Source organism: Crocuta crocuta, unplaced genomic scaffold (assembly GCF_008692635.1).
Source record: "Crocuta crocuta isolate KB4526 unplaced genomic scaffold, BGI_CrCroc_1.0 scaffold102, whole genome shotgun sequence".
NCBI classification, from domain to species: domain Eukaryota; kingdom Metazoa; phylum Chordata; class Mammalia; order Carnivora; family Hyaenidae; genus Crocuta; species Crocuta crocuta.
This window is the reverse complement of record NW_027530019.1, coordinates 4513041-4540048: the sequence shown is the minus strand read 5'-3', so window position 1 is coordinate 4540048 and position 27008 is coordinate 4513041. Positions and strand designations below refer to the sequence as shown.

Below are 27008 nucleotides of genomic sequence, written 5' to 3'. Positions count from 1 at the left end.
ACAGCAAATTTGCAAATTCCAAGAAGTAGGAGTGTAAACATAATGAAAATAATCATTATGAACATTTAAAATTACCCAAAATCTAAATTACCATCTTGAGTGGGGCTTCAACTAGGTCATCTTGATACATTTGGTATATAAGGTTGTCTGTGCTTCAAACCACCAGTCTGGAATACAATATTGTTAAATAATGAAAAGGGAAAGACTAAAGATCTCCTGAAGAGATCTTCTAGGAATTCCAGAGCATCAATATATAAAATAAATTCATTAATTTGCAGAAAATTGTCATATAATCTGGCTTAGCTTAAAACGTCTTTCTTTTTTTTAAATTTTATTTTATTTCTGATAGAGAAAGGGAGACAGTGTGAGCAGGGGAGGGTCAGATAGAGGGAGACACAGTGTCTGAAACAAGCTCCAGTCTCTAAGCTGGCAGTCAGCACAGAGCCTGATGCGGGGCTCGAACCCACCAACTGTGAGATCATGACCTGAGCCAAAGTCAGATGCCTAACCAACTAAGCCACCCAGGTGCCCCAAAACAAGTCTTTGAAGAAGCACATTTTTTAAATTTGACAATAAAACTAAATGTTATTAGAATATAATGGACTGTTCTGAGTGAAAATTGTATTCATCAGCTCAAACAATAGAATAAATCTCTGAGACAGAAAATAAAGACACCATGGATAGAGCGTTGTTCTAAATGGAAACTCACTCCAGTGCCCTAGATCTGTTTAGAGGTAGATTAATGCTGCCCACACTCATCCATCTCTGCTATTTAAGAAGATTGTATGGTCACTTAACATGCTTAGAAGACACGTTTTACTCTTCTCTTCAAAATGGACAGATATGGTGCACCTGGGTGACTTAGTTGGTTAAGCGTTCGACTTCAGCTCAGGTCACAATCTCACGGTTCGTGGGTTCGAGCCCCGCATCAGGCTCTGTGCTGACAGCTAGCTCAGAGCCTGGAGTCTGCTTCTGATTCTCTCTATCTCTCTCTCTTTCTCTCTCTCTCTGACCCTCTCCTGCAAATACTGTCTCTGTCTCTCTCTCTCTGTCTCAGAAATAAATAAAACATTAAAAAAAAACAAAAAGCATAGAAAATGGACCGATAATGCCTTTAATGGATGGGAAATTTCCTCTCCAATGACATTTAGATGACAAATTTTGAAGTATCATAGGGCAAGCTGACATGACTCCAGAACTTTCAACCATCACCAGAGAGCCATATGGCAGACACTCCCTGAAGATGAGTGCCAAAGCCAGCCACTAATACACTGGGCCACAACTTGTATGTGCAAAAAGAGGGCTCTGGAGAAAAGGGGGAGTGAGAGGCCAGAAAATGGATGTTTTGGCTTACAGCACAATGAAATGATTTCCCAAAGCCTCATCGTAGGTAGAAAACATTTATTAAAATGGCTTTATGCCATAAAAAGAAAGCAATGTTCACTGTACAAAAACAACTATTTTAGCCCGTAGCTTTCTAATTATTTGAAAATGTAACACTAATTATTTATATGCGAAGTTAAAAAAAAAAAAACCCACAAAACAACACATACAAAAACACCCTTATCTTCTGGCTCAACATCTCCTTCTGCTGTCCATGACCAAAATCACAGCCTGCATTTAGGAACCCAAGGAACCCAGAGATTACATGTCTCTGGCTCCAAGAATGATATCATGCCTTTAGCAATCAATCTGCAGAATCAAAGAAAAAGATTTATAAAGTCAGAGTGCTATGTGTGAAATTTAGGGAGTTAAGGTAGGGGAGTGGGTGGAGAACAGACATGAAAAAACACTGTGTTAAGTGGGAAAATCAGACTTCTCCATCAGATAACCATGTCAGGGAATCCTCCTCAACAGTCATGAAAATTTACTGTCCCATATAATGAAGAAAGCTAGAAAAACAAGCTCCTCAGAAGCGAGCATTTTTCTGACAATGTTGCAGAGCTCATAAATTGGGTCTTCAGAAAGCACCAAAGGGCAAACATCTCCTGAGGTTTCCTTTTTAGTAAAGTTCTCACTCGCTGTATAAATGACTCAATCTCTGTTTCCCCCCCCAGAGAATGAAAACATTCCAAAGAAGGGTGAAGTTCATGAAAGTATTGGCTGAAATTCTATTTACTTAGGACTTTTTCCCCCAAAAACTGTCTTCCTAACATCTCCGGGCAGAAAAGGGACAGTTTTTTCAGTTTGGCTTAAATCCCCACTGCGTTGCCTCCACATGGGCCAACCCTCCTCATCAGACTGGGCTCACACATTTTCAGACCTTAGCCCATGGTCTATAGCTATCATTTCTTTTTCTTCCTGGAACTTAGCTCTTAAAATACCAGCTGGTTCTTGAAAACAAAACAAAACAAAACAATATATTAAGAGAGGGAGAGCTACACATGACTCCCCTCCTTGAACAGGAACTATAGATTTTTGCAGGCGTAACACGTAATGCTTAACCACAGACACAAATAACAAATGCTAAAACAAAAGACTGCCTGTTTTTCCCCAAGCTTTGTAATGAAGGGCAGTCTATTATGATGCTGGCATGAAGGCACGCATTAACGGCTGAGGCAAGTGTGGCATTCACAGCCCTGTGCCACCATAAACACAGCAGAGCCCGGTTAGGCCCATGTTGGCTTCTATGCGCTCTGCACTCTATAAAAAAGAGATGGTAGGGAAAAGGATCATTTGTCAGTGCTTGTAAGGCACTCTGTTTTCAAACATTACCTGGACCTGTTAAGGAAACATGGCACCATGTTTAAAAGAAGACAACCCTGACTTCGATATAAGAGCATTGATCTTGGAACCTGGAGAGCTGGGTTCAGGCCCAAGGTCGGCCTCTGACATCTCGTGTGCCCACAGTTGGGTGATCTGATCTTCAACTATTTGACAAGTCAGTTACACACCCAGTCAAGAACCTAGGTCTTCAGTTCTCAGTCTCCCACACTAAACTGATTTACATATAGAGTTGGCCACAGGCTTCCTCTAGGATGGGAGAAAGTACCAGAGGAGCAGTTAAGGGATGCAACCATGCTACCAACAGTAGAGACAGGGAGGAAGTACATGAGATTACAATTTCAAGCCCCAGTTCCATCCCTTACTACCCATGTGATCTGTAAGACACTCAATCCCTAAACCCGTATTTTATTAGCAATTAGGGGAAGGGGATGGCCAATCAGACTGGTTGTCCCCAGCTACAAAAACTGGGGCAGCAGCACCAGTGTGAACTAGAACATCCCCAAGATTTCCCAGCACTATAAAACGTAATGGCTTAGGATGGAAACTTAACCTACTGAAGCATTTTGCCTGGGTGACCAGAAGTTGGAAATGAACAAAATACATTTTGTCTGGCCTGCACAGTGTTTTGAAAAATCTGTATGAGTTTATGGACAACCTGATTTCACTTTCACCCAAGTCTCCACCACTCTCTAATGTCTTACATACAGCCCAGATCATGCAACTAATGTCATCTGTCTGGTTCTGAAACCATTTGCATTTGAGAATTCTGCTCATTCAGATAACTTTCCACAAGGTAGGGCCCCAAAAAGTATAATGTGTATTTTGCTGACTAAAGAAGTGTCAACTCCTAGGTACATCACTAGGATATTCCTCAGAAGCAGTGGAGTCATGTCATGGTTTAATTAGTTAAAGGATATGGATTTTTCCAACAAAACATGTAATCAATACAACAGAAATGAAACATATAATGAGTTGGCCTGTCAGCCCAAGAAAAATTACATTCTTAGTCTGTCTTCCTTTGGGCAGGAGCCATATATATGTATTTGCAAAATATAATCAATGCAGTAATCTTCTGAGAAACCATAGCAGGGTTTCATTGTAGATTTCTGGGCATGCCTTTAATGCTAACACAGTTATGGTAGCAAAATTAACACAGTAGCTAAGTGTCAAAAACAATTTCATAACACTAAATTTGAAGCAAGCTACATGCATGATGTGTGTGAAAATTATATATCCATGTTTATGAAATAATCTAAACACATTTGATAGGTTTAAATATAACCATTTAGTTCATTTCTTTCTAATAGCTACTATCATTTAGATCCTGTTCCTTTTGATACACCTTTTTGGATTGTTTTCCCATCAACCCCCAGGGAACTCACATACATATATACAAATACATTCTTTGGAAAAAAGGAATCATACTACATATGGTATTTTGTAATCTTTTTCACTTAAGTTTACTATGGATATCTTTCAATGTCAGTAAACACATAATCACTTTTATGAACTGAATAGAATTCCGTTGCTGAAATATGTCATGGTAATTAACAAAATCCCTTGTGGCTGGGTATCTGAGCATTTTCTAATTTTCTATTATAATTGATAAAGCAACCAATATTTCTTTATATACATATTCTAACATTTTCCCTCTTGTTTAAGGACAATTACTGGAAGTAGTGATCACTGGATGAAAAGTGTATATATATGTAATTTTGAATTATGTTGTGAGTTTGCCCTCTAGAAAGTTTCCACCAACTTACACTCCCAACAACAGTTGGGAATTCATATTTCTCCACATTACTTCCACATAATGACAGTTATGCCATCTACTTAGTCAGCCATAGGTAGTTGGATAAAATCTTGAGATACTGACTTTAGTTCCCTACGCCTCCTGTAATCACCACCACTACCATAGATGACACTATTTACTCACGAAACATACCTTGCCACAGGAGATCTCACAGAGCCAAATAGAGAGGGAACAAAAAAGAGTCATGATCTTGCTTTTTAGGTACCAAAACAGACTCTTGAAACTGATATCAGCATTGATCTTCAATTTCACTATGGGATTTTGAGAAAGAAGAAAAAGTTCTCTGTGTCTCTTAAGACTAATCCTTAAAGAAATCAGAGCATAAAATGTTGCCATAAGCAACAGAGTAGAAAGCCCATCCAAGCCTAGAGGAAAGAGACTATGAAGAGGAGCTTGGAGGCTGGTGAGTCACTAAAAGAAAGAAAACTCATAACCTGGGCCAGTAGTGGGTGGAAGAGTGTGTGGGTAATGGAATCCTCACATGAGTTTTTGGGAATCTGAGTATGGAATAGTTGCCACTGAAGTACAGTAAGAAAGAAGATACAAGAGTAAAGGTATTTCAGGAACAGAGGTAGCCATGTGAGAACAAGTCTTCTAGGATACAGAGACGAAAAGCAGCCACACTTGCCCTGTTTCCCCAGAGGCATGTGGAAGTCAGCCAAGAGGGACAACTAGCAACCTAGAGAGACTGGAGACCAGACAGGGACATAGCAGTGGGAAGTGCTAGATGCCAGTAGGGTAGATGCTGAGGATCAGTAACAGGTAAGTCAACTGTGCATCTTAGACTTTACCCAAAAGTACCTAGTTTAATTCTGTCACCAGACAGAAAAAGGGTTCAAGTTCAGTTTTATAAAATTTAAAGGCTGCTGTTCTTACACAGTGGAGTATATTCTGGGCTGTGAAATTCAAACAAGCTAGAAATTCTGAGTCCTAACCATTCTACCTCCAAAAGAGCTATTAGTTTTTTTTTCTTTTATAGTTTATTGTCAAATTGGCTTTCATATAACACCCATTGCTCATCCCAACAAGTGCCTTCCTCCATGCCTATCACCCTCTTCCCCTTTCCCCCACCCCCATCAGTTTGTTCTCAGTATTTAAGAGTAAGAGCTGTCAGTTTCATTCTACTCTTTCCTCCTCTACTGTTAACAGCCTCACTGCCTTAGTTCAACCATCATCATCTCTAAACTTGGGTATACCAACAGTCTACTGATGCACCTCCCCATAACATTCGTTTTCCCATCAAACATACTCCATCTATCTAGCCACTATACTGTTATTTCCAAAACATAGAATTGGGCTTGTCACTCATCTGCTTAGAAGCCACCCACATCCACCCAATAGCTTCAGGATAAAGTATAACCATTTTCACTTGTCAATCAATCTATCACCAATATGTCTCTGAAAGTTCTTTCATACACTCTAGCTACAACGTGGAATATTTTCCCTAGAATTGAACATGATTTCTTTCATGTTTCTATGCCTTTCTGTGTGCTGTTCCATCAACCTCCAATACCCTTATCCAGTGTAACTAATTGAAGAAGGAGGTCGATAAAGGTTGTAAGGGGTCAGTGTGTTGTCTTCAATATATTAAGAAGGTTAATACAAAATATAGATTGTTCTATGATAAGAATGTATAGACTTTCCACCTTTTTATAAGTTTTTTTTTTAATGTTTAGTTATTTTTAGGAGAGAGACAGAGAGGTGGGGAGGGGCAGAGAGAGAGGGAGACAGAGGAGCTGAAGCAAGCTCTGTGCTGACAGCAGAGAGCCCGATGAGGGTCTCAAACTCAGGAACCACGAGATCGTGACCTGGGCTGAAGTTGTTTGCTTAACTGACTGAGGCACCCAAGTGTATCTATACTAACCACTTTTTTTTTAAGTTTTGTGTTATTTTCATCAACCTAGTGTAGAAAACTGCTAATATCAACCTGGTTAGAAGCTAACTGCCATTTGACATAGGCAAATACTGATAGAATTTTATTTTTTATATAATTTAATACAGACTCCAGAGTCTGTTGGAGAAATGTTAATAAACGGAGTCCGTGTTGTGGAAAAACAGCTAAAGAAAAGAGAAGAAAGGGAAGGGAGGATGTGGAGGTGGGAAAAGGCAAGAAGTGGTGTGCTCATTGGCCATATATCTTTACATTCTTACCTTTTTTAATCTCCGAAATAAAATAATCTACAGAGTAGATATTTGTATATTCTACCATTTACAAATAAGGAAACCAATCAAAGAGAGGTTGAATAGGATACTGAAAGTCAGTCAACCTGCCAAATGAGTACAAGTTCAAGATTCAAACTTGGGTCCCTCTAACACAAAGCCCATATCCTTCATCTTACACCTGCTATCACTCCCTGAAATTTATTCTGCTCTCACCACTACACTGGTATGTGAGTGAAGCAGCAAGATGCCTCAACAGCTAAATTTTTTGGATCAATCATTTTAAGGGAGTAAGAACACATCCAATGTCCAAGTGTAGGGAGACACATGGCAAGTGATTCAGTGCACAGGATCTGGGACCATGCTAGACTCAAATACCAGCTGAATCATTGGCCAGTTGTGAAACTTCAGGCATGTTATTTAGCATATCTATGTCTCAACTTGCTGATCTGTAAAATAAGGATAATTATAATGCTTACCACTGGGTTGCCTTGGGAATGAAATGTAATACATGTATCCTGCTTATAATAGTGCCTCAGGCACGGTCTCAAAGCATTTAGCACTAGGCTCATCACAATCTAGATCTGCTCACATCCATCTTCCTTCAGCAAGAGTTAAAGTCCCCCCAAAATAAAAGTTTACTTAAATAGAAAGATTTTCTTAAAATAAAAAAATTGTTATTAATTATTAAACAGATTATTAATATTTCCCCCAATAAACTCCATGGAGTCTATCATTAAAGTTGTATTAAAATACCAATAATAAAATTATATCCATAATAATTAGATTTCCCAATTTATTTGGCAAAGACATGCAGTGTCAGTCACAGCTTCTACCAGCATGTACAGCAGTTTCCTACCATGGGTAAAACAGTATAGAAGCTGGGAAATTTAATCTACAAGTAGCAGTTAGTGGTGCTAATAGTTAAGACTTCTTTTCTTTTCAAGTAGAAATAGAAGGAACATACATCAATCATAAAGGCCATATATGAAAGACTTATAGTTAATATCATCCTCAATTGGGAAAAAGTGAGAGCTTTCCCCCTAAAGTTAGGAACATGACAGGGACGTCCACTCTCATCACTGTTGTTCAACATAGTACTGGAAGTCCTAGCCTCAGCAATCAGACAACAGAAAGAAATAAAAGGCATCCATACTGGCAAGGAAGAAGTCAAACTTTCACTCTTTGCAGATGACATGATAGTCTGCATGGAAAAACTGAAAGACTTCACCAAAAAATGGCTACCGTTGATGCATGAATACATAAAATCAATGTACACAAATCTGTTGCATTTCTATACACCAATAATGAAGCAGCACAAAGAGAAATCAAGGAATTGATCCTATGGATTGCACCAAGAATCATAAGGCACCTAGGAACAAACCTAACCAAAGAGGTAACAAATTTGTACACTGAAAACTAGAATGCTGGAGGAATTAAGATGGCAGAAAAGTAGGGAGACTTGGGATCTCCCTTGTCCCTCAAACACAACTATGTTGAGATCAGAAACTTTGGACACCCAGGAAATCTATCTGCAGAGTGTCAGAAAAATCTCCACAGGTGGAGAGAGACAGCTTGGCAGGAAAGAGGTGCATGTATGTGAATTGGGGGAGATAAAACAACATAGGCACAGAGGGAAGGGATCCCCTTGTGTAGAGAGACAAAAGGGAGAGAAAGAAAAACCTCTCTAGACCACAGATTTGAAGGGGCGCATGTCAACCCCAATGTTGACAGCAGCATTATCAACAGTAGCCCAACTATGCTACAAGCCAAAATGTCCATTCACTGATGAAGGGGTGAAGAAGATGTAGTGTATACACAGACACACACAGACACACACACAGGAATATTACTTGGTGATTAAAAGAATGAAATCTTGCCATTTGCAACAATGTGGATGGAACTAGTGTATTCTGCTAAACAAAATCAGTCAGTTAGAAAAAGACAAATATCATATGATTTCATGGAATTTATGCAAAAGAACAGATGGACATAGTGGAAGGGAAGGACAAATAAAATCAGATGAAAACAGAGAGGGAGGCAAACCCTGAGAGACTGTTAAATTTAGAGAACAAACTGGGTTGCTGAAGGTGAGGTGGGGGCAGGGAATGGGCTAAATGGGTGCTGGACTTTAAGGAGGATACTTGTGATGAACACTGGATGTTGTATGGAAGTAATAAATCACTAAATCCTACTCTGGAAGCCAATACTACACAATACTATATCTCATAAGCATTATACATTTGGGTTTAATAGTAACTATGTCAAAATATCTACTTTCTTTAATGCTGAAAGATTCTATTCCAACTTTATGCACCATCTCCTACAGTTGTGTTTTCCAGATTTTTCCAATCGTAATTTCATCTTATGAAAATACAAATCCCCATACCTTGTCCCCTGGAGGTTCTTAATTTGGGGGCCAGAATGAAGAAGCTAGTGAATTGGTATTTTTAACAAATGCCCTCATTGAATCTGATCACTCGTCATGTAAGAGCTATTTCTAAAGGACGACTCAACATAAATGATTTGAAATCCTTTTCTAAAAATATGTGGAAAATGTCAGAGGCCTGAAGATGACACTTCACTACTGATGTCAAACTTATCTCAGTTTGTCACTAGAAAGAACAGGAGTTTAGGAAACATGCAAAAAGAGCTCTATACTAAACTAAGGCCACAGGAACTATAAAAGACCTTTCTACTTTCTCAACTACCTGATCTTCCTTTCCCCCCCTCCATCACTCCCTCTCTTCCTTTTCTCCTTCCTTTAATACTTACCTGAGTTCTTCTCTGACTTCCACTGCCGTGTTCCCCGCTATAATGAACACGTCATTCATGTCATCTGTCAGCATGTTGCAGGCATAGCCAATGTTGATGGCAGTTTCTGATATAAAATAATGTTCAGTTAGACTCTTACATAATAACATAAGTACCTTTTCCATAAAAGTTTTGAGGCATTACCCCTTAATTTCAGAGAGAGCATGATGAGTAATAGAACACAAGAAAACACCCAGAGCTAAATTAAAAACCCGGGTTCCGTGACCAAATTCACTACTTGCTAAATCCATGGAGAAGTAGCAACATCTATAAATTCTCAGCCATCTCATCTAGTTTTTGAAAAAACTTAATGATTCCCAAAATTAGTACTTAAAAAAATACCCTAAGATCCTGTGTGAATAATTTTTTTTACCTTAAGTCCCAAATACTGCCTCTGAGAGAGCTGACATATTTAATTTAGCAATTATTCAATCTGATGGGGGAGACACATTGAAAAAAGCTCACAAAATGTTCAGATGAACAGCAAAAATGCTCTTATTATAGTTTTATAGTTCTCCCACATGCAACAATGCCATTTTCTCATTCAGTAAATAAAACTTTGGAATGTGATGATCATCTCAAAGACTACCCAGGAATGCTGCTTCTAGGTAACTGGAGTACTACATGATGTTGAGCAGTCCTTTCTCTCCTGCGAACTAGACCCTAGGATAGTTAGGTCCCCCTTCCATCTTCTGTAGAGTCATTTGTTTCTAATTCTATTCTAGTCATTAGGATCTAGTTCTTTTTCTTTTATGTTTGTTTATTTTTGAGAGAGACAGGGACAGAGTACAAGTAGGGGAGCCCAATGCAGGACTTGAACTCACAAGTGGTGAGATCATGACCTGAGCCGAAGTCAGATGCTTAACCAACTGAGCAACTCAGGTGCCTCAGCTCTAATTAATTTGTAGGACAACTAGATTTTTCCGAAGTCTGAAGGCAATTGATAAAATGTTAGCATATTCTTTTTATAAGCTATACAAATGAAAGCTAAATGAGATTAAACTTGTAAATATTCATGACTAAGTGAATAGTTATGAATGTACCCACTGATCAACACTAAACTCTGAGAAGTCTCTACTAACACACCACAGAGCTCAACTCTCTGTTTATTTTTTATAATTGTGATTTGGGTGAAGATATAGAGGACTGATTTATCAAATCTACAAATCCTCCATGTTCTAAAAAAAAAATGTAACAAGTAGAGACAATCTTGAAAACATGCATGTGATAATTAACTAAATATTTCTGGTTTACTGATGACCAAGTATAAAATGACTTTTGTTTTAACCATTACTGCTAGCAATAGATGCAAAAAGTATTGATGCCTTTTCATTCTTAGGAAACAGAGTACTCTGAACATAATGACGCCTTCTCTGCTAACGTGGTGTTTTGTCAAGTATGAAAGTGGGTCAGCTCTCATTTGCACCACTATGTGGGCAGTCCTGGAATTTAGCCAGTTTGCACTGGTACCCCTGTGGTGATTGATAAAATTGCAAAGTATTTCCACACAAGTTGATACAGAGCTGCTCCCCTGAATCTCCCCAAACCTCTCAACCATCACAAAACTAAAGAAGTAGCCCTGAGGTCTCTAAAGTGCTGCTTCAGTGCTGGGCTGCTCTCTGTCCTGACTGGGGGCAGTTCCCATGTGAAGCAACAGTTAAACATTATTTAATACCATTGTTGCCTACAGGCGAAACTATTACATTTAAGAAGCAATTGAGCTGAAACTCAAATGACCCCAGGGTATACTACAGAATATAATGTGTTAGTTTGTTTTCTTTTATTTTTAAGTAATAAAATTTTGTAATGTACTCGCTTTCCTTTTTGTATTTCTACTCTTTCCTATGCGAAGGACTGGGCAAATATCGAATTCATTAAGCTTTCTGGTTAAAATTTTACCTTAGAAATTATTGCCCCCCATCTAGGGTGCCTGGATGACTCCGTTGGTTAAGCATCCAACTCTGACTCAAGTCATAATCTCCCAGTTTGTGAGTCTGAGCCCTGCACTGGGCTCTCTACTGTCAGCTCAGAGCTCACTTTGGATCCTCTGTCTCCTCTCTGCCCCTCTCCTGTTCACTCAGGCTCTCCCTCTCTTTCAAAAATAGACATTTAAAAAAAGAAATATGCCCCCCCCTTTAAGACATCATCATCACTCATTTCCAAATTACCTTGTTTGTCTCCTGTTAGGACCCAGATCTTAATATTGGCTAGCGATAAATTTGTAACTGTTTCAGTAACACCCTCTTGTAACTTATCTTCTACAGCAGTGGCACCTAGTAGCTTTATTGAAAAATAGAGAATACCATATGTTAATGCAGGAAAACAACATACACAATACGTATGTCTTTTAATCACAGAGTTTAGAGGTCAGGGAACATGAACTGCAAATGAAAGTTATGATGCATTGATACAGCAAGCATCTTATTATGTGCAGTGATGGGTTTGGAAGGACCTTAAGAGGAGGTTCCCGAATCAAGCCAACTGATAGACACACCAATTAATGGCAGAGATCCTGGAAGTTAGAATTTACATGCGGGTTCTGATCTGCTCAGATAACATATTAGCAGAAACCATCAGAAGCCATTTGGGCTTCTAGGAATTGAAGAACTCCCCAGATGCTTCCCACTTATCAACATATAAAGGTCCAAAGGAGAGCCCTAATCTCATAGTAAGGGTCACAAAAAAGTAAAGCCATTATCCTAAATTAACAAACCAACAGATACCATAAACTAAAAAAGTGAAGGTTCTTGTGGAATATTTTACCCAGAGATGAACATAACATGCTCCTTAGTAATTCACAATAGGTGAGCATAATGGCCACTGGGGCCTCAAGGAAGAGCAGTTTCTAAAGTAGATCATACTCTGGGAAGCAGAGATATCACCAGAACCTCATGGCTTATGATGGTTCAGAGCTATGGCCACTCTTCATGGCAAGTTTCCCTGCTCTAAATAGATAGATCATAAAGCAGGCAGAGAAAAAAAACCCAACATAATATCAAGGACATACCAGAAGCTGACAAACAATAAAGATGCTACTATGTTCTACTTGGAGGGGACAACTGTATAAGCTACTCCTAATAGAATTAATCCTCTAGGCTCTCTGAGGCCACTCACGGAAAACTTGAAGCCAATGTATAAAGTATGACTCAGTGTTTGAAAGGGGGACATCTGCTGTGTGCAAGATCATTTAGCAATGGATTATTCCCATGCTTAATCTCTAAACACATACTATCCCTTCTGTAAACACAAATCATCATGCTTCTAAACGCATACCATCAAATCCCTTTCAATTTCTTCATATAGCCCAGCTATCCGTTCATCTCTCTCATCTATGAGAGCATTTGCATCTTCAAGCATCTTATGCCATTCTTTAAAGTACTTGTCATCCAGATCTCTGTATGCGATGGCCAAAGTTCGAAGACCTTCCCCCGCAAATTCCTGCCAGAGCACACACAAATTTAGGAACTATCACAGAATAATAATCATGGAAATAATAACAACAACAATAATGGGTAAGAAGTTTTTCACTTAAATTCATTTTGTCCCAAGAGTATTATTTGACCACCCTGACCTCCAACATTTTAATCCCCTTGGAAATGGGATAGAATGTTCGTATTTTGTATTTTATTTCTATGTGGTTAAAACACTCAGGGGAGCTAGCCTTCTCTTTACAGATAGCTGAAATGCCTGCTGAAGTGTCCTAGTTGAGAAGTGATCAACCACACCCATGACCTGAAATGCCCATTTGAAGCAACATATATTGGTTCCAAGCAATCCCCTACATGAAGGAAGCACTCTTGGCAATAAGAGACCTAGCCTGTTTCATGGCACATGGCACTCGACTTCTACTGGAGAGGAAAGGATCCTCAGAGGAACCACAGGTCTCAAATCAAAGGTAGGAGCTCTCTCAAAAGATGGCAGCATGCCATCTCAATAGTCTTGTCATGTTCCCCCTAATAATACAGCTATGTCTAAAATTAACTGAGTTCTACTTGTGTTTATGCTCGAAGTCTTCCACAAAAAAAGTACAGATGAATAAGTAAATGCTGGCCAGGTAATGGAAGTCAAAGATTATTGAGGTTGCAATAATAACCTTGAGGGGAAAAGGAGAGAACAAAGCAGAAAAGTTAATATAAATGTTTACTTCTGGGAAGTAGGACTAGATATTGAAGGCTGAATGAGAATTTTAATAATGAAAATTCTTAGAAATTGTAAAAACACTGTCAAGTCAGGTTATTTTAAAAAATCATTATTTTTGAGAAACTGATTTCTATGGAGTTAGTATACAATAATTGGTCAAATTCACTGAAGAACCATACATCTCCTTTAGTGCCTCATGATATCTCTGATGCTTTGTCCTTCAAATAGGAAAAATAAATAAATAAAAATAGGAGACTGGAAGATCCTTAAGTGTCTCACATAGTCACAATAGCTGGAAACATATGTAGATTGCTTTGTAGGAATGTTGGAAACCTCTCAGTTCATCTAGGTCTCCAGGGGTCATGTTTTGGGCCTCCACACTTCAAGTGTTTTTAAAGCATTTCTGCTCCTTTGGACATTGTCACTGAGCATATCTTCTCTGCTCTGTTTGGCTTATGGAAAAGACATAGGTTTGTGCTCAGGCACAAGTTAAACCATGACACACCCTAGTTAGGTAAATGGAAAGAAAATTCAGTACATATGACAATGATGTGGTTTTGCCCACAGAGACCATGAGAAAAAATTATCCAAATTTATCTTGTAGGCAATTGGTAGCACTTTGGACATTGCAATCACATTTTGCAAGACCACCACTGGGTCCCCTACTGATCTTAAAATCTAGTTACCTCCTTGTAACAATCTTTTGTACTCTTAATTCACAGAAACGCTTCTTGGCCTTTAACTCGCAACCGCACTGGGCATTACCAATGCTCTCCTCTCTGTTCTGCACAACAGTGAATCAACTCTAAGACGGCATTACAAAGGGGACAGATGATTTAAGTTATTTAATTAGTGCATGAATCACAAGTTTAATTCTAAATGAGCATTTGAGCAAGGTCGTTTCCTACCATTAAACAATTCAAAATCAATTATTAAATATAAACTGAAAACCTCAGAATTTAAAGCCAAAACAAATAAAGTAAAGTAAATGAAGCAAAGAGAAAGTCAAATCAATAATACCTGGAAAAAATCTCTTGTACAGAGAAATGTAAAAAGACCAAATTAGTCTTCCTATACTTTAGTATGAAAGGAGAATGTATGAAAATCCAAGGCCTTTGGTGTTTGAGCAATGGCAAAAATCAGATACTTATGATTCCAATGCTGTTTTCATAAAAAAAAAAAAAAATTAAAAAGACCATGTCGGCCTTCTGGAAGAGATTAAAAGAAAATCAAGAATGCTCTATTGGAAAGACAAAAACAATAGCTATGTTTGTAACCAATATTACTAAACTATCATTCTTTAAACTTAAAGTCAGGCAAGTATTTTTTTGTTTTGCTTTATTTGTTTGTTTGTTTTTTAAAGATCCAGGGAATGTTTTGTATTAAATATAGGGCTTGACAAAGAACATGAATCCTCAATAATTTTTTAAAGGAGAAAAGCCAATGAGGATATGAGAGTTTTGACCAGCTGCCCTTAAAGTTCATATTCGGTTAAATGGAACCTCAAACAATTATCAGAGAGACACTTGAATCTCAGGTTTAAACCAGGTTAATGTTCATATTAATTCATAGTCTCTTACTCTTTTGCCAAAAAAAAAGCCAAAGATTACTCCTCCTCCCTTCAGAAAGCTTTTGTAAAGACATAGTCTCAGAATGTATGCATTTGGTAACTTCAACCTAGAGAACATGAGTGACTCGTCATGATTTATGATCTGATCAGAAGGACCTGATCAGGAGGAGGAGAAAGCTGTCTGTGATTTTCTCCTCAAGCATCTAAGCACAATCCTAACCTATTTCCTGGGGGTAATCATAAGGGATTCCTTTGGTGTCAGACACATCAGAACCCAAAGGAAAGCAAGTGTCTTGCTCCTCTTCCCAGAACCAGTCCAGTCTCTAGGGAAGAAGCTTCAAACTGCAAGGGAGATACAGCAGATTTGTTCTGACCCTTCTCCTGGCCAGAGTTCAGGAGCCGATACGCAGTGGCTACTTCAGAGCTGCTGTGTGTTCGTCCAGCTGTGGTAAGACTGATCAGACTTGCAGCAGGGCAGGAGCCCATGTGCCAGGTTTCAGACATTTCTTGGCACAGTTTCCTGTGCTTTCTATTTCAAACGTCAGATCATTCAGCTTATATTTTTAAAATAAGACCTAATCACAGGAAGTGGCCAAAGGGCCACTGTGCTAACCTTAAGACAGAGGCACTTACATTGAGATGGTCTGTTGTCAAAGTCAGAAGGTCTTCATTGGATGGATGCAGTTTTTCAAACAGAATAGTGTCTGCTCCTTTAGAATAAAGCTTAATCTGTCCTTCTGGGTTTCGAACTAAAAAGAAAAATTTTGCATAGTGGATAATCAATGAAATCCGTCAAAACTAGACTTTTCCAGGGCTCCAGCTAGGAAATTTGAAAACGGGCCTAACATTTTAGCCAGTAGTAAAATACCTAGTGTCTTTAACTAGAAGGTCACTAGTAAGTCACTTGGCTTTATTCCTGTTCTATTAACTTAGAAATGTTCCATCTACTGGAATCCTTTGATTTCCCAAACTCAGAAATAAGTGTTTTTATTCTGATGTATACAACCTTACTATTCTTCTTACCTACTATGTTGAAGAGTTGATAAATTCAAATTAAGTCTTCTCGATTGAACCAAATTGAAGCTTTGCTTGCCTGTTTCCTGTTGCAAAACTCAAGACCTACTGTAGGAATCAACTTTCAGTATTATACTAAATGATATCCACATGGAATTCTAGCCACTCAAAGCCATGGTTTATGCATTAGCTTTCAGTCTTTGCTGATGTTTTTCTTTATCCTCTTTACTCCTTGGAAAAGCCCTTTCTTTCATTCTTGGTGGCTGATTTTTGGGTCACAATCCTGGCTGCAAGCATACCTCATAGGGGGCTTTCAGAATTATTTTCTACCTTCCTTTAACTGGAAGTCTATATTAGCTGGCTATATTTTTAATCTGCCCCCCTAGGTTTGAGAATGACAGTCTCATCTCTAGTTCGGAAGTCTTCACCCAGCTGTGACACATACTGCTTCAGAAAAATCCTTTTTGAAACCATAGAATATACCTACATTTGTAGGCATGGTTTTACAGCTTGGCACATACTAACTACCTGTTGAATGAATGACATGACATGACAATCTAGTTCTTGCAAGTAACTACCTACAATTTAAAACAACTTTTTGGGTCACAACTTCATGGTCTGAACATTGACCATCACAAGCTTCATCAAGTCAAAGACTATTACATGCCTTCCACTCAATTAAAACTTTTCTCTAACACCAGAATGGCTCAAAACAGATGAACATAAATATTGACTACCTTAATTTAATAGAATATAAAATTTAAAGCATGATTTAAAGAAATATAAATAACAAAGTACAATAAATTAATTTCCCTTCTAACCTTGAGTTACTCTTAGCTAAGACTTCATCTATTCTAGTTTCCTCCTGGCTTTGAATATATATAATACACCCTGGGAACCTTTTTGGGTTGAGACTTGCCGAGGACTTGTCTTCTCTCCTAAGACCATGGTCAGCTCTCCTAGATGCCAGAAGCCATGCAGTTTTTCTTGTACCCCGGCCCTAATTGCCCCCATTAGGGGAAAGCTGGGGGAAGGGAGAATCGTATAGAATTTATCTAACTGTTCAAGTGGGGGAAAAAACATTTAATTCTAGGGAAGCCTTTCCTGCTTTTCTTCTACAGCAATCCAATTTCTGCCATATTTTCTCCCTTCTATCACCAGAGCTATAAAGGCAAAGTATGTGCCTTCTACTTTTACCAGTATGACTTCCCTATGATTGTTTTTTATAGTCTAAGCTAGAGCATCAGTTCTCATACTTTTTGGTCTCAGAACCCTTGTACACTCTTAAAACTTTGTGAGAACTCCAGTCATTTTTAAGTGGGTTATATCTAATAATATTTACCATATTAGAAATTAAAGTTGAGAAATTTTATTATAACAGTGGTCTTAGGGCACTAATTATATTACTATAATAATATGATTATTATAATAATTATGGTAATAAACATATGACACATTAACACAAATAACATTTCTATGAAAAATAATTATATTTTCCACAACAAAGAAATTTATATTTTGGAATGGCACTGTTTTACATGATTACAGGTCTATTTAATGCCTGGCTTAAAGGATGGTTAGATTCTCATATCTGCTTCTGTAGTTCAATCTGGTTTGATATCACACATCAGGTGGCTTTTGTAAGATGAAAAAAGAATTAAAAAGACAAATAACATTAGTATTATTATGAAAATGCTTTTGTGCTTGTGCATCCTCTGAAAAGCTCTCAAAGTTTCTTAGGTTTCCCCAGACCACCCACAGAGAACCACTGGTCTAGGAAATCACAAGCCAGTTATGATTTGTTCAAATCGCTTACCATCTCTTTGTCTCAGTTTCTACATGAGAAAAGGGAGATATTTAAACGACCCAACTCCTAAAGTCCTTTCCAATCTATATTCTTCTCATTTAGTAAAGAGTTTACATTCCTTCCATGTTTTTTCTTAATCGAGCATTAGCCCCTTAGAGTTTGTGTAAATCCAATTTCATGGAATCCTGCTTAATTTTACTCACTAATACTTTCCTTTTGCAGATCAACAAGTGTTTTCTCTTTCTTCAAGGTTTTTACTCATTTCTCTTAGGAAATCTCAAGGCTAATCATATCTCACTCATTTCAGAAGCTAGCCTTTTAAAAATAGATTTAAAAGAACATAAGTTTTAAATGGTCAAGATAACATGTGGGCAAGGTCTGGACAAAAGTCATAGATTTTTAGTAATAGAGTCTTCTCCTCTTACTGGTCCTTTATACACTGTTCTTCCTCAAAGACTTCCCTAGGATTTAATTCCCTCCCACTCTTCATGCAGTCATACTTATTTCTATGGCTACAGGTTACCTTGACAGAATGATTGCTTTTAAATGTGTATATCCTGCCCAAATCCATCTTCAGCACTCCCTTCGAACCTGTATACCCAACCACCAACGAGACACCTCCTTTTGGATGTGCTCAGCCACACCAGATTCAAACTGCACACATTATCTTCCTCTAATAACCAGATACCTTTCCTATGTTTCTGCCCCGATAACCAATTTCACCCTTCACTCAGTCTCCCAAATCAGATATCCAGCCATCACTCAAACTCCTCCCCTCCACCACCCATACAACCAACTGCGGTCATGAATTTCTCTTCATCACCTTATCTCTTGCCTATATTTTCACATTAACCTAAATGTTTTACTTATTTCAATCCCACTTCTCTTCACTCTTCTGTAATCCATCCAGAGTCATCTTCACACTACTGCTCAGAATCCTGCAATAGTTTCCCTCTGCCCTGGATCAAGTAGGGACTCTTGAACATGGCATAAACAGGAATCATCAAGACCTTTCGTTTTTCAGCCTAGTTCGTACCCTGCTTCACCATCTTCTCCTGGGTGCAATCACACAGAACACTTTTCAATTCCACATTCTCCCTTAGCTTCAAATCCCTGGGATGTGGTAGGCACTTACTAAATATTTGCTTAATTGAGGTGAATTGTGGTTATGCAAAATTCATTGAAAGCAGCTATGCCTTTATGACATAAAAAGAAAAAAAGAAATGGTTTCCAGGTGTATGCTATAAGAGTGTATGTAATAGTTAACTCTGTGAATGGTGATGAATAATTCTATTTTGCCATATCTCAGTTGGATGGCTATTCATATATCCATATAGAGAAATGCCTGTCATGGCAGTGTGATTTGTACTTTGATCATATCTAAAAAGTTTATAGTTGAACAAGTCTTACTTAAGACCTGCAAGGGCTTTTCAAGGAGCTAGCCTAACTTAATCTTTAATGTTTATGTGCCACTCAGCTCTATTAATATCTTTGAATTTTGTCTCTATTTTTATCAGCATTGGTCCTTCCAAAACTGTATAATAAGATTTATATGTTTATCAGTATAGTAGATTCTATATCCTCTGACAAAGTTCTACATAGAACTCTTATTTTTATTTAGGTAACTGAATTAAACCAGGGCTCTTGCCTCAGAATGAAAGTAGTACTAGAACTGAAACTATACATTCATGATTCAATGAATGATAGCTCCCCTCCTCCAAAAAAAGGAAGGAGGAAAAAGAGGAAACAGAAGAGGAAGAGGAGGCAGAGGAGGAGGAAGAGAAAGAAAGAAAAGGGGAGGAGGAAGAGGAGGAGGAGGAGGAGAAGGAAAAGGAAGAGAAGAGGAAGCAGCAGCAGCAGCAAATATCTGAGTCTTCACATCAGGGTGTTGTCCCCACAGACCAAGCCATGTGACAATCATGAGACTAGCATTGTTTTTTTGCCTTGTTATCAGAGACTTTTCTACCCTAGTGGAGCCCCTCTTTCAAATTCCTTCTGATTAAAAACCAAACAGAACCAAAATAAAGCCCATAAGCCTCCATGCATTTTGTGGTGGAACATTACCTTGCTTCATATGGGACCCATTAAGTCAAACATCTGAAGTTTGTGGTTAGGCTGTGATTTCTCCACAGCCCATAGTGGTGACTGATGCTGGGGAAAAGCCAAAATTCCCCTGTGTAGCAATTTTAGGTTTTTGTCAACACCCTCATAACAAAGAGAAGCCAGTTCTAGGCCAACCCCACATTAGTAACACCTCCCCTGAAGCTGTAAATAGAAGATAGCTTCTGCCGATACATGGTTAGGCCAACGCCTAGAGCAGTGTATGTGCTCATCGGCAGCACTGATGATGACTGCCTACAGCCTATTGTCAAAAGAATAAACATAAACATCCTCAGATGATGATTGATTTTTACCTGCTGAGAGCATTCTCCCACAGCTAGTTTCCAGTAGTTAGAGGCCAAATACCCAACCATGTACACACACGTTTTCCACAGTAGAAATTGATTTAATATGATTAGGATATTCGTAAGTTACAAAGTATTGGGTTAAACTTTATTTAACATTTATAGAAAACCTTCTATGTGCCAGGCTCTGTGCTGGGTCTTGGGCAAGGTAAGATGGCTAAAACATAGCACTGCCCTCTAACACATACTCTAACAATTGGGAAGGCCATGAGAATCACGGCGCTGGTATCCAAGGCCATGAGAATCACGGCGCTGGTATCACACTGGTGTTACGAACTAGGTGCTTTGAGAAACAGAGGAGGGTGCAGTTATTTGGAAAGAAGAAGAATTGAAAGAACAGGTGGCATTTAAATGGGACATTTCCAGGTGAGTAGAAGTTTTCCACGAAGAGAAGTAGGGAAAAAGAGAGTCCTAGGTAGGGGAAATAGCACACACAAAGGGTGAAAGTGCACAACACATACCTGGAATAGTGAGATCTAGTGAGACTGGGGAAGTTTGAGGAAGTAGAAGAAAAGCAGACTGAGATCAGATTGCAAATAATCTCTAATGCCATGCTAAGAATGTTACCTTCTAAATTCTAGAAAGCTACCAAGGTTTTGGAAATACCACCTTGGTATCAGCACAGATCATTATTTTAAGAGGAGATAGTTTTGAAGATATTGCAATAATAGAGGCAAGTAGTGATGAGAACCTGGGAAACATCTCTAGCAAACACAATGATTAGTATTTGAGGAGTGATTAGTTCTGTATGTCTCAGTTTTGTTATCTTTAAAATGGGCAAGAAATAAGAGTACCTACCTTATAGGCTTGTTGTGATAATTAAAGCAGTTAATTCATGTAGACCATCTACAGTAGTGCTGGACTCAGTAAGCACTTGCTACACATTAGTTATACTTACTACTGTACTGTTGCAGCTAAGTTGAAAATGAAAGTTCATCAAGTTACAAAGATACCACAATTCTCAGTATGTAACCAGGAGTGAAATCATGCTCGAGAAGCATCAATGTGATGAGTACTATCAAAAGATCAAACATAATCTCAGCTACCAGTCATACCTATGACAGACATCCTTTTTCTGATATTGTTGAAGTCCAAGAAGGCAAGAAGCTGGTAAGTAACCAGGGTTCCCAATTCTTCTATTGTTATTGTCTCTGAGGTTCGAGACTTAAAAATAAACCCAAAATTTCTTGCAGCAGTCACTAAAGCCCCTTCATCAGGTGACTGAACTTGGTAGATCAGCTTTCCTAAAAGGAAAAGAAACTATCGCATTAAACAATAGACAAAAAAGATTGTATTAAACAAAAAAGGAAAAGAAACAAATGTATTGATATTGAGCATTGCTAACATTCACAGAATGACAATGCTAACTCCAGTTCATTCTCTAACACTCATCTAAAATGTTAGCTCCAGAAATCAGAACTTTTCTACATGCCAACCAGCTGGACCAAGTGCCTGTACTGCGAGATACTACAGGACACCACGCAACCCACCATCAGGGTCCCTATCACCTTATATAAAAATACCTGTGCCTTACTCTCCACAATGCTAAAAGTTTCTCAGGTCAGAGGCTGCGATTTTGTATTTTCAGCGACTAGACATGTGAAGTGAAAGTTTCACAAACTAAAACACTTAATATGTATTAATGCACATAATCCTCATGATAAGCCTCTGAGGTAGGGATTATTAAAAAAATTATGATTTCCACTTTATCCCAGTGACCTATGGCTGAAAAGTTTATAGGATTTTTGCAAGATCACACAGCCCAAGAGTGAGGAAGCAGATATTCAAGTCTCACTTCAGCCGGCCACTAATGGCCATATTATTATAATGCATATAAGAAACTCCTTGAAATGTAAGAAATCAAACCAGTGTGTTTATTCTTGGCCCGTGATGCTGTGTATATATTGGGCTGGGAGAAAGGGGAGAAGAGAGAAAAAGAATGCAATAAGCCAAAAAATCAAACCAAACCAAACCCAAACAAAAACAATAAACCAAAAAAATAGAGCATCTACAAAGTAAGATATTTATGTAAAACTATATTATCTTTGTTTATAAAAATACATTTGAAAACATAGGCAAAGATATTTCTAGGTACTGACTTGAGGTTATGTGCAAGGTCAATTCTTAAGAAAATGAGTTGCATATTAATGTATATACTATGATTCCTTCTTATGTAAAACAAATAAACCACCTACCTACTGCAGTTATTAATTTATATAGATAAAGGGTCAAATGATGTACACCAAATGTTACCAATTGGTTACTCCTGTAGGGGTGAGATTAGAGGACTTCATAGACGAAATTATTAGCTTTGCCTTTATAAATTTTATACAGTGGGTACAGGAGGCATAAACTAATTTTGAAATTCATAAAGGGGAAAATTATAGCAGTTAATTTATCTACCTATGAAATTATTTAACTTTCATTTCCGCAATATAGTAACTGGGTGCCACGACTAACTTCCTTGCTACAAACAGCTGTAGATTCAGTATAAAACATTTTAATAATTTCAAATACATCCATAAAAGAGGTACTGGTAAGAAAACAAAAACTAGGCCAAAGACTGAGGTTAAAAATACAGACAGAATAAAGGGATTACTGTAGCCAGCTTTTGCCTTAAGGACATTTTCTGATCTTTGATCATTGGTTTCCAGCCTCTGAGGGCTTGAGTTACAGCAGACATAGCCCAGGTAAGAAGTTTAGTGGGAGACCATCCCTTAAAAGTGGGCCTCCAAAGGTACCTGAGTGGCTCAGTCAGTTGACCATCAGACTCTTGGTTTCAGCTCTGGTCATGATCTCGTGGTTTTGTGAGTTCAAGTCCTGGGTCAAGCTCTGAGCTGGCAGCATGGAGCCTGCCTAGGATTCTCTCTCTCCCTCTTCCTCTCTACCCCTCTCCCACTCACACTGTCTCTGTCTCTCTCAAAATAAATAAATAAATTAAAAATATATATGTTGGGCCTTCAGAAGACTACTCTCTTGGTACAAGGGAGAATTGGAAATCAGTGGCTCCTTTAAGAGTGCCTATAAGGAAAACCGCCTACCTTTAAGTGGAAAGAAAAAAAGTTTTCTGCTGAAACTTTATGACCAAAGACTGACTTTCATGCATATTTGCATCCTAAATTCTTAATATTTGAATGACTTAAAAAAAATCAAACTGAAAGTTTAGTTTAATATGTTCCTATATTAGAACACTGACTGAAGAAAATACAAGTCCTTTCTGGAAGAATTAGCCTTCACCTCAGGACCCAAAAAATTTCTGCAAATAAAGTTCTAAGTAAAATGGTCATCTCACAGTGAAATATCATTAAAATCACAATAAATAAGGCACAATGAGAAGCAACAGAAAGAATATAAGATCGTCAAAATTTTCAGATATTGGAAGTATTAGAAATAGCACACACAAATATTTAATAGATTTTAAAAAAATAAAGGCATATAATTAAGCAGATTTGAAAAAGAATCAAAGACTTTGTAGAGATTAAAAATTAAAAACTGCAAATTAGATATTGCTAGAGAAAGTGGTGTACTGTGAAAAAATGAAGAAACTATCAGAAAATATCCCAGAGAGATAGGGAAGGGGAAAAAATGAGAGACTTGTTAAAACACATAAAGAACAGAATGAAAATTCTGACAGTGAAGATCTAATATGAGAGGGAAAATGAGTCAGAGGCAAAGCTGAAAGAAATACATAGCCAAGCAAACTACAGAAGTGGTAAAAAATGACATTCTACAGATTCAAGAATCTCAATGAATTTCAAGTAATACATACATATTTTTAAAATCTACACCTAGAGTGATAACATGGAAGAAGAAATCTTAAAAGTAGCCAGAGAGATAAGACTGATGACCTTCAAGCCACAATTGGACTAAGAACTGACTATACAGTAACAGAAATAGCAAGATACAGTGGAGTACCTTCAAGGTGCTAAGAGAAAACTGTCACTTTAAATTTCGGGACATAGCAAAATGTTCAGGAATAATAGCAAAATGAAGGGTTTTTTTTTTTTCAAAGTTTTTGCGAGTTTACTAGCATGAGTTTCTCCCTAAAAGAAATTCTAAAGAATACACTTTATGTCAACAGAAGATCAGAGATGGGACAAGCATTGAAGAGCACAGAAATGAGTAAGTATGTATATGATAAATCTAAGCAAACACTGACTATAAAAACAATAAAATTAACTTCTTGTGGGATTAAAAAAGAAAATACTTGACAAGAATACTGCGTAAGTCAGGACAGGGTTGATTAGTATTGAAGGATCGATTCTAAAGTCTTTGTTTTGTTTAAAAGAAGGCTTAGGCTTTGATAAGTTCATTATGCTAAAATTTCTAGGCTAACCACTAAAAGACAAGTAAGGATTCCAAAGCAGAAGTAAAAATGGACTAAATCCATATGAGGGGGAAAAAACCACAAAGACAAAAGATGGGACAAATATAAAATACAAAGATGGTAGAAATAAATTAAATATATCAATAATTATATATTAAATACTTAAAATCTACATATATCAATAATCAATAAAGGTAATGGACTAAAATTTCTGCTTAACATTTAGTTCTGCCACACTATTCTTTTTAAATGTCAAAATTACACCATTCACGAAAGATGCATCTAAAACACAAAGAAAAATATTGGCAGGTAATAGTGGGAAAAGATAAACAATGCAAATACTAATAAAAGCAAAATACCTATAACTATATTCATATAAGCCAAAATAAACTCTAAGGCAAATATTTTACTAGAGATAAGGAGGCTCAATATATAGACACAAGTATTAAGAAGACATAAGTCTAAACTAGTATATAACTAATAACATGACCTTAAAACATAGAAAGCAAACATTGACATAACTACAAATAGAGACAAATGTACCATTACAGTTGACAATTTTAACACTCCTTAATTGTGAAGCTGAGTAGTCAAAATAATCCACAGAGAGGTAGAAAATTGAACAATACCATTAATAAACATTATCTAGTGATATGTTTAGAACTTAGTACCTAATAACTATAGAATACACACTCATTTCAAGCACACATGAAACATTTATGGAAATTGAATACAGACCAGACCATAAAGCAAACCTCAATAAATTTTAAAGGATTGATGTAACGAGGCAATAAGAAAAAAATTCTAAAACTTTTATCTCTTGAATTGCCATACATTAAAATAGAAGAAAAATTCTATTAAAACACTTATACTGTCCACTTTTCCTGCAGTGCAATTTCATCCTGGAGAAGCGAATGAGAAGGTCAGCTTCTCCAAATGACTTCTTCATGAAACAGTACACATTTAAAATAAAAGCAATAGCTTCAACTATAAAATATATAATCATAAATTTTAAGTTTGTTAGATATGGTTCTATTCTTTTCCATAATTAACATTTATATAATAAAAGTTTATGTTTTTCAAGGTACTTTAACATGCATGGATTTAAGCTATCTATCCTGTAAATAAATCTTTAAAAGGAGAGCAAAATAATCCCCCCCGACTCAAAATTTGGTAACTTAACTCTCTTTACTTCAAAATACCTCTATATGGCAGGATGTTAGTCAATATCCACAAGAATGGGTAAAATTTAAGAAAGACAATACTAAATGTTGGTAAAAATGTAAAGGTACTACAGCTCTCAAACACTGATGGTGGGAATGTAAAATGATACAACCATTTTTGAAAAGTGGTTGGGCAGTTTCTTATAAAGTTAAACATATACTCACGTATGGTCTGGCAATTTTCATACCTAAGCATTTACCAAAAACAAATTTTTAAAATATTTTTCAAAGACATAAAAATGTTTATGGCAGCTTTATTCATAATAGCCCAAAGCTGGAAACAACACAAATGTCCACAGAGGACTAGAAAAGAAAACTGTGGTACAGTCACAACATAATGTATTCTTACTCAGCAATAAAAGAGCAAACTATTGGGGCGCCTGGGTGGCTTCGTCAGTTAAGTGGCTGACTTTAGCTCAGGTCATGATCTCCCAGTTCGTGAGTTTGAGCCCCACATCAGACTCTCTGCTGTCAGCAAGGAACCTGCTTTGGATCCTCTGTCTCCCTCTCTCTGCACCTCTCCCACTTGCTCTCTCTCTCAAAAATAAATAAATAGGGGCGCCTGGGTGGCTTAGTCGTTAAGCGTCTGACTTTCCACTTTCGCTTAGGTCATGATCATGCGGTTCGTGGGTTCGGGCCCCGCGTCGGGCTCTGTGCTGACAGCCAGCTCAGAGCCTGGAATCTGTTTCAGTCTGTGACTCCCTCTCTCTCTGACCCTCCCCTGCTCACGCTGTCTCTCTCTCTCCTGGAAATAAATAAAACATTAAAAAATAATAAATAAATAAATAAACTTAAAAAAAATGAATGAACTATTGATATATCAACATGGATGAATAACAAAATCATTACATTGTATGAAAGAAGCCAGACACAAAAGAATACATATTGTATGATTCCATTTATATGAAGTACAAAAACGGGCAAAATTCATCTTTGATGATAGGAATC

The 27008-nt window shown here is 37.5% G+C and overlaps 1 protein-coding gene across 3 annotated transcripts in view; it reads right to left on the bottom strand.

Annotated features, from left to right (window-relative positions):
- Positions 1-27008, bottom strand: part of ATP8B4 (ATPase phospholipid transporting 8B4 (putative)) — a 232666-nt gene that overhangs the window by 44439 nt on the left and 161219 nt on the right. For all 3 annotated transcript variants that reach the window (XM_077764430.1, XM_077764428.1, XM_077764429.1), the window contains exons 16-20: positions 21566-21754; positions 15858-15973; positions 12788-12952; positions 11683-11794; positions 9476-9581 (exon numbers count right to left, since the gene is read on the bottom strand). In XM_077764430.1, coding sequence (XP_077620556.1) covers positions 9476-9581; positions 11683-11794; positions 12788-12952; positions 15858-15973; positions 21566-21754 — 688 coding nt within the window. The remainder of the gene's footprint in view (positions 1-9475; positions 9582-11682; positions 11795-12787; positions 12953-15857; positions 15974-21565; positions 21755-27008) is intronic.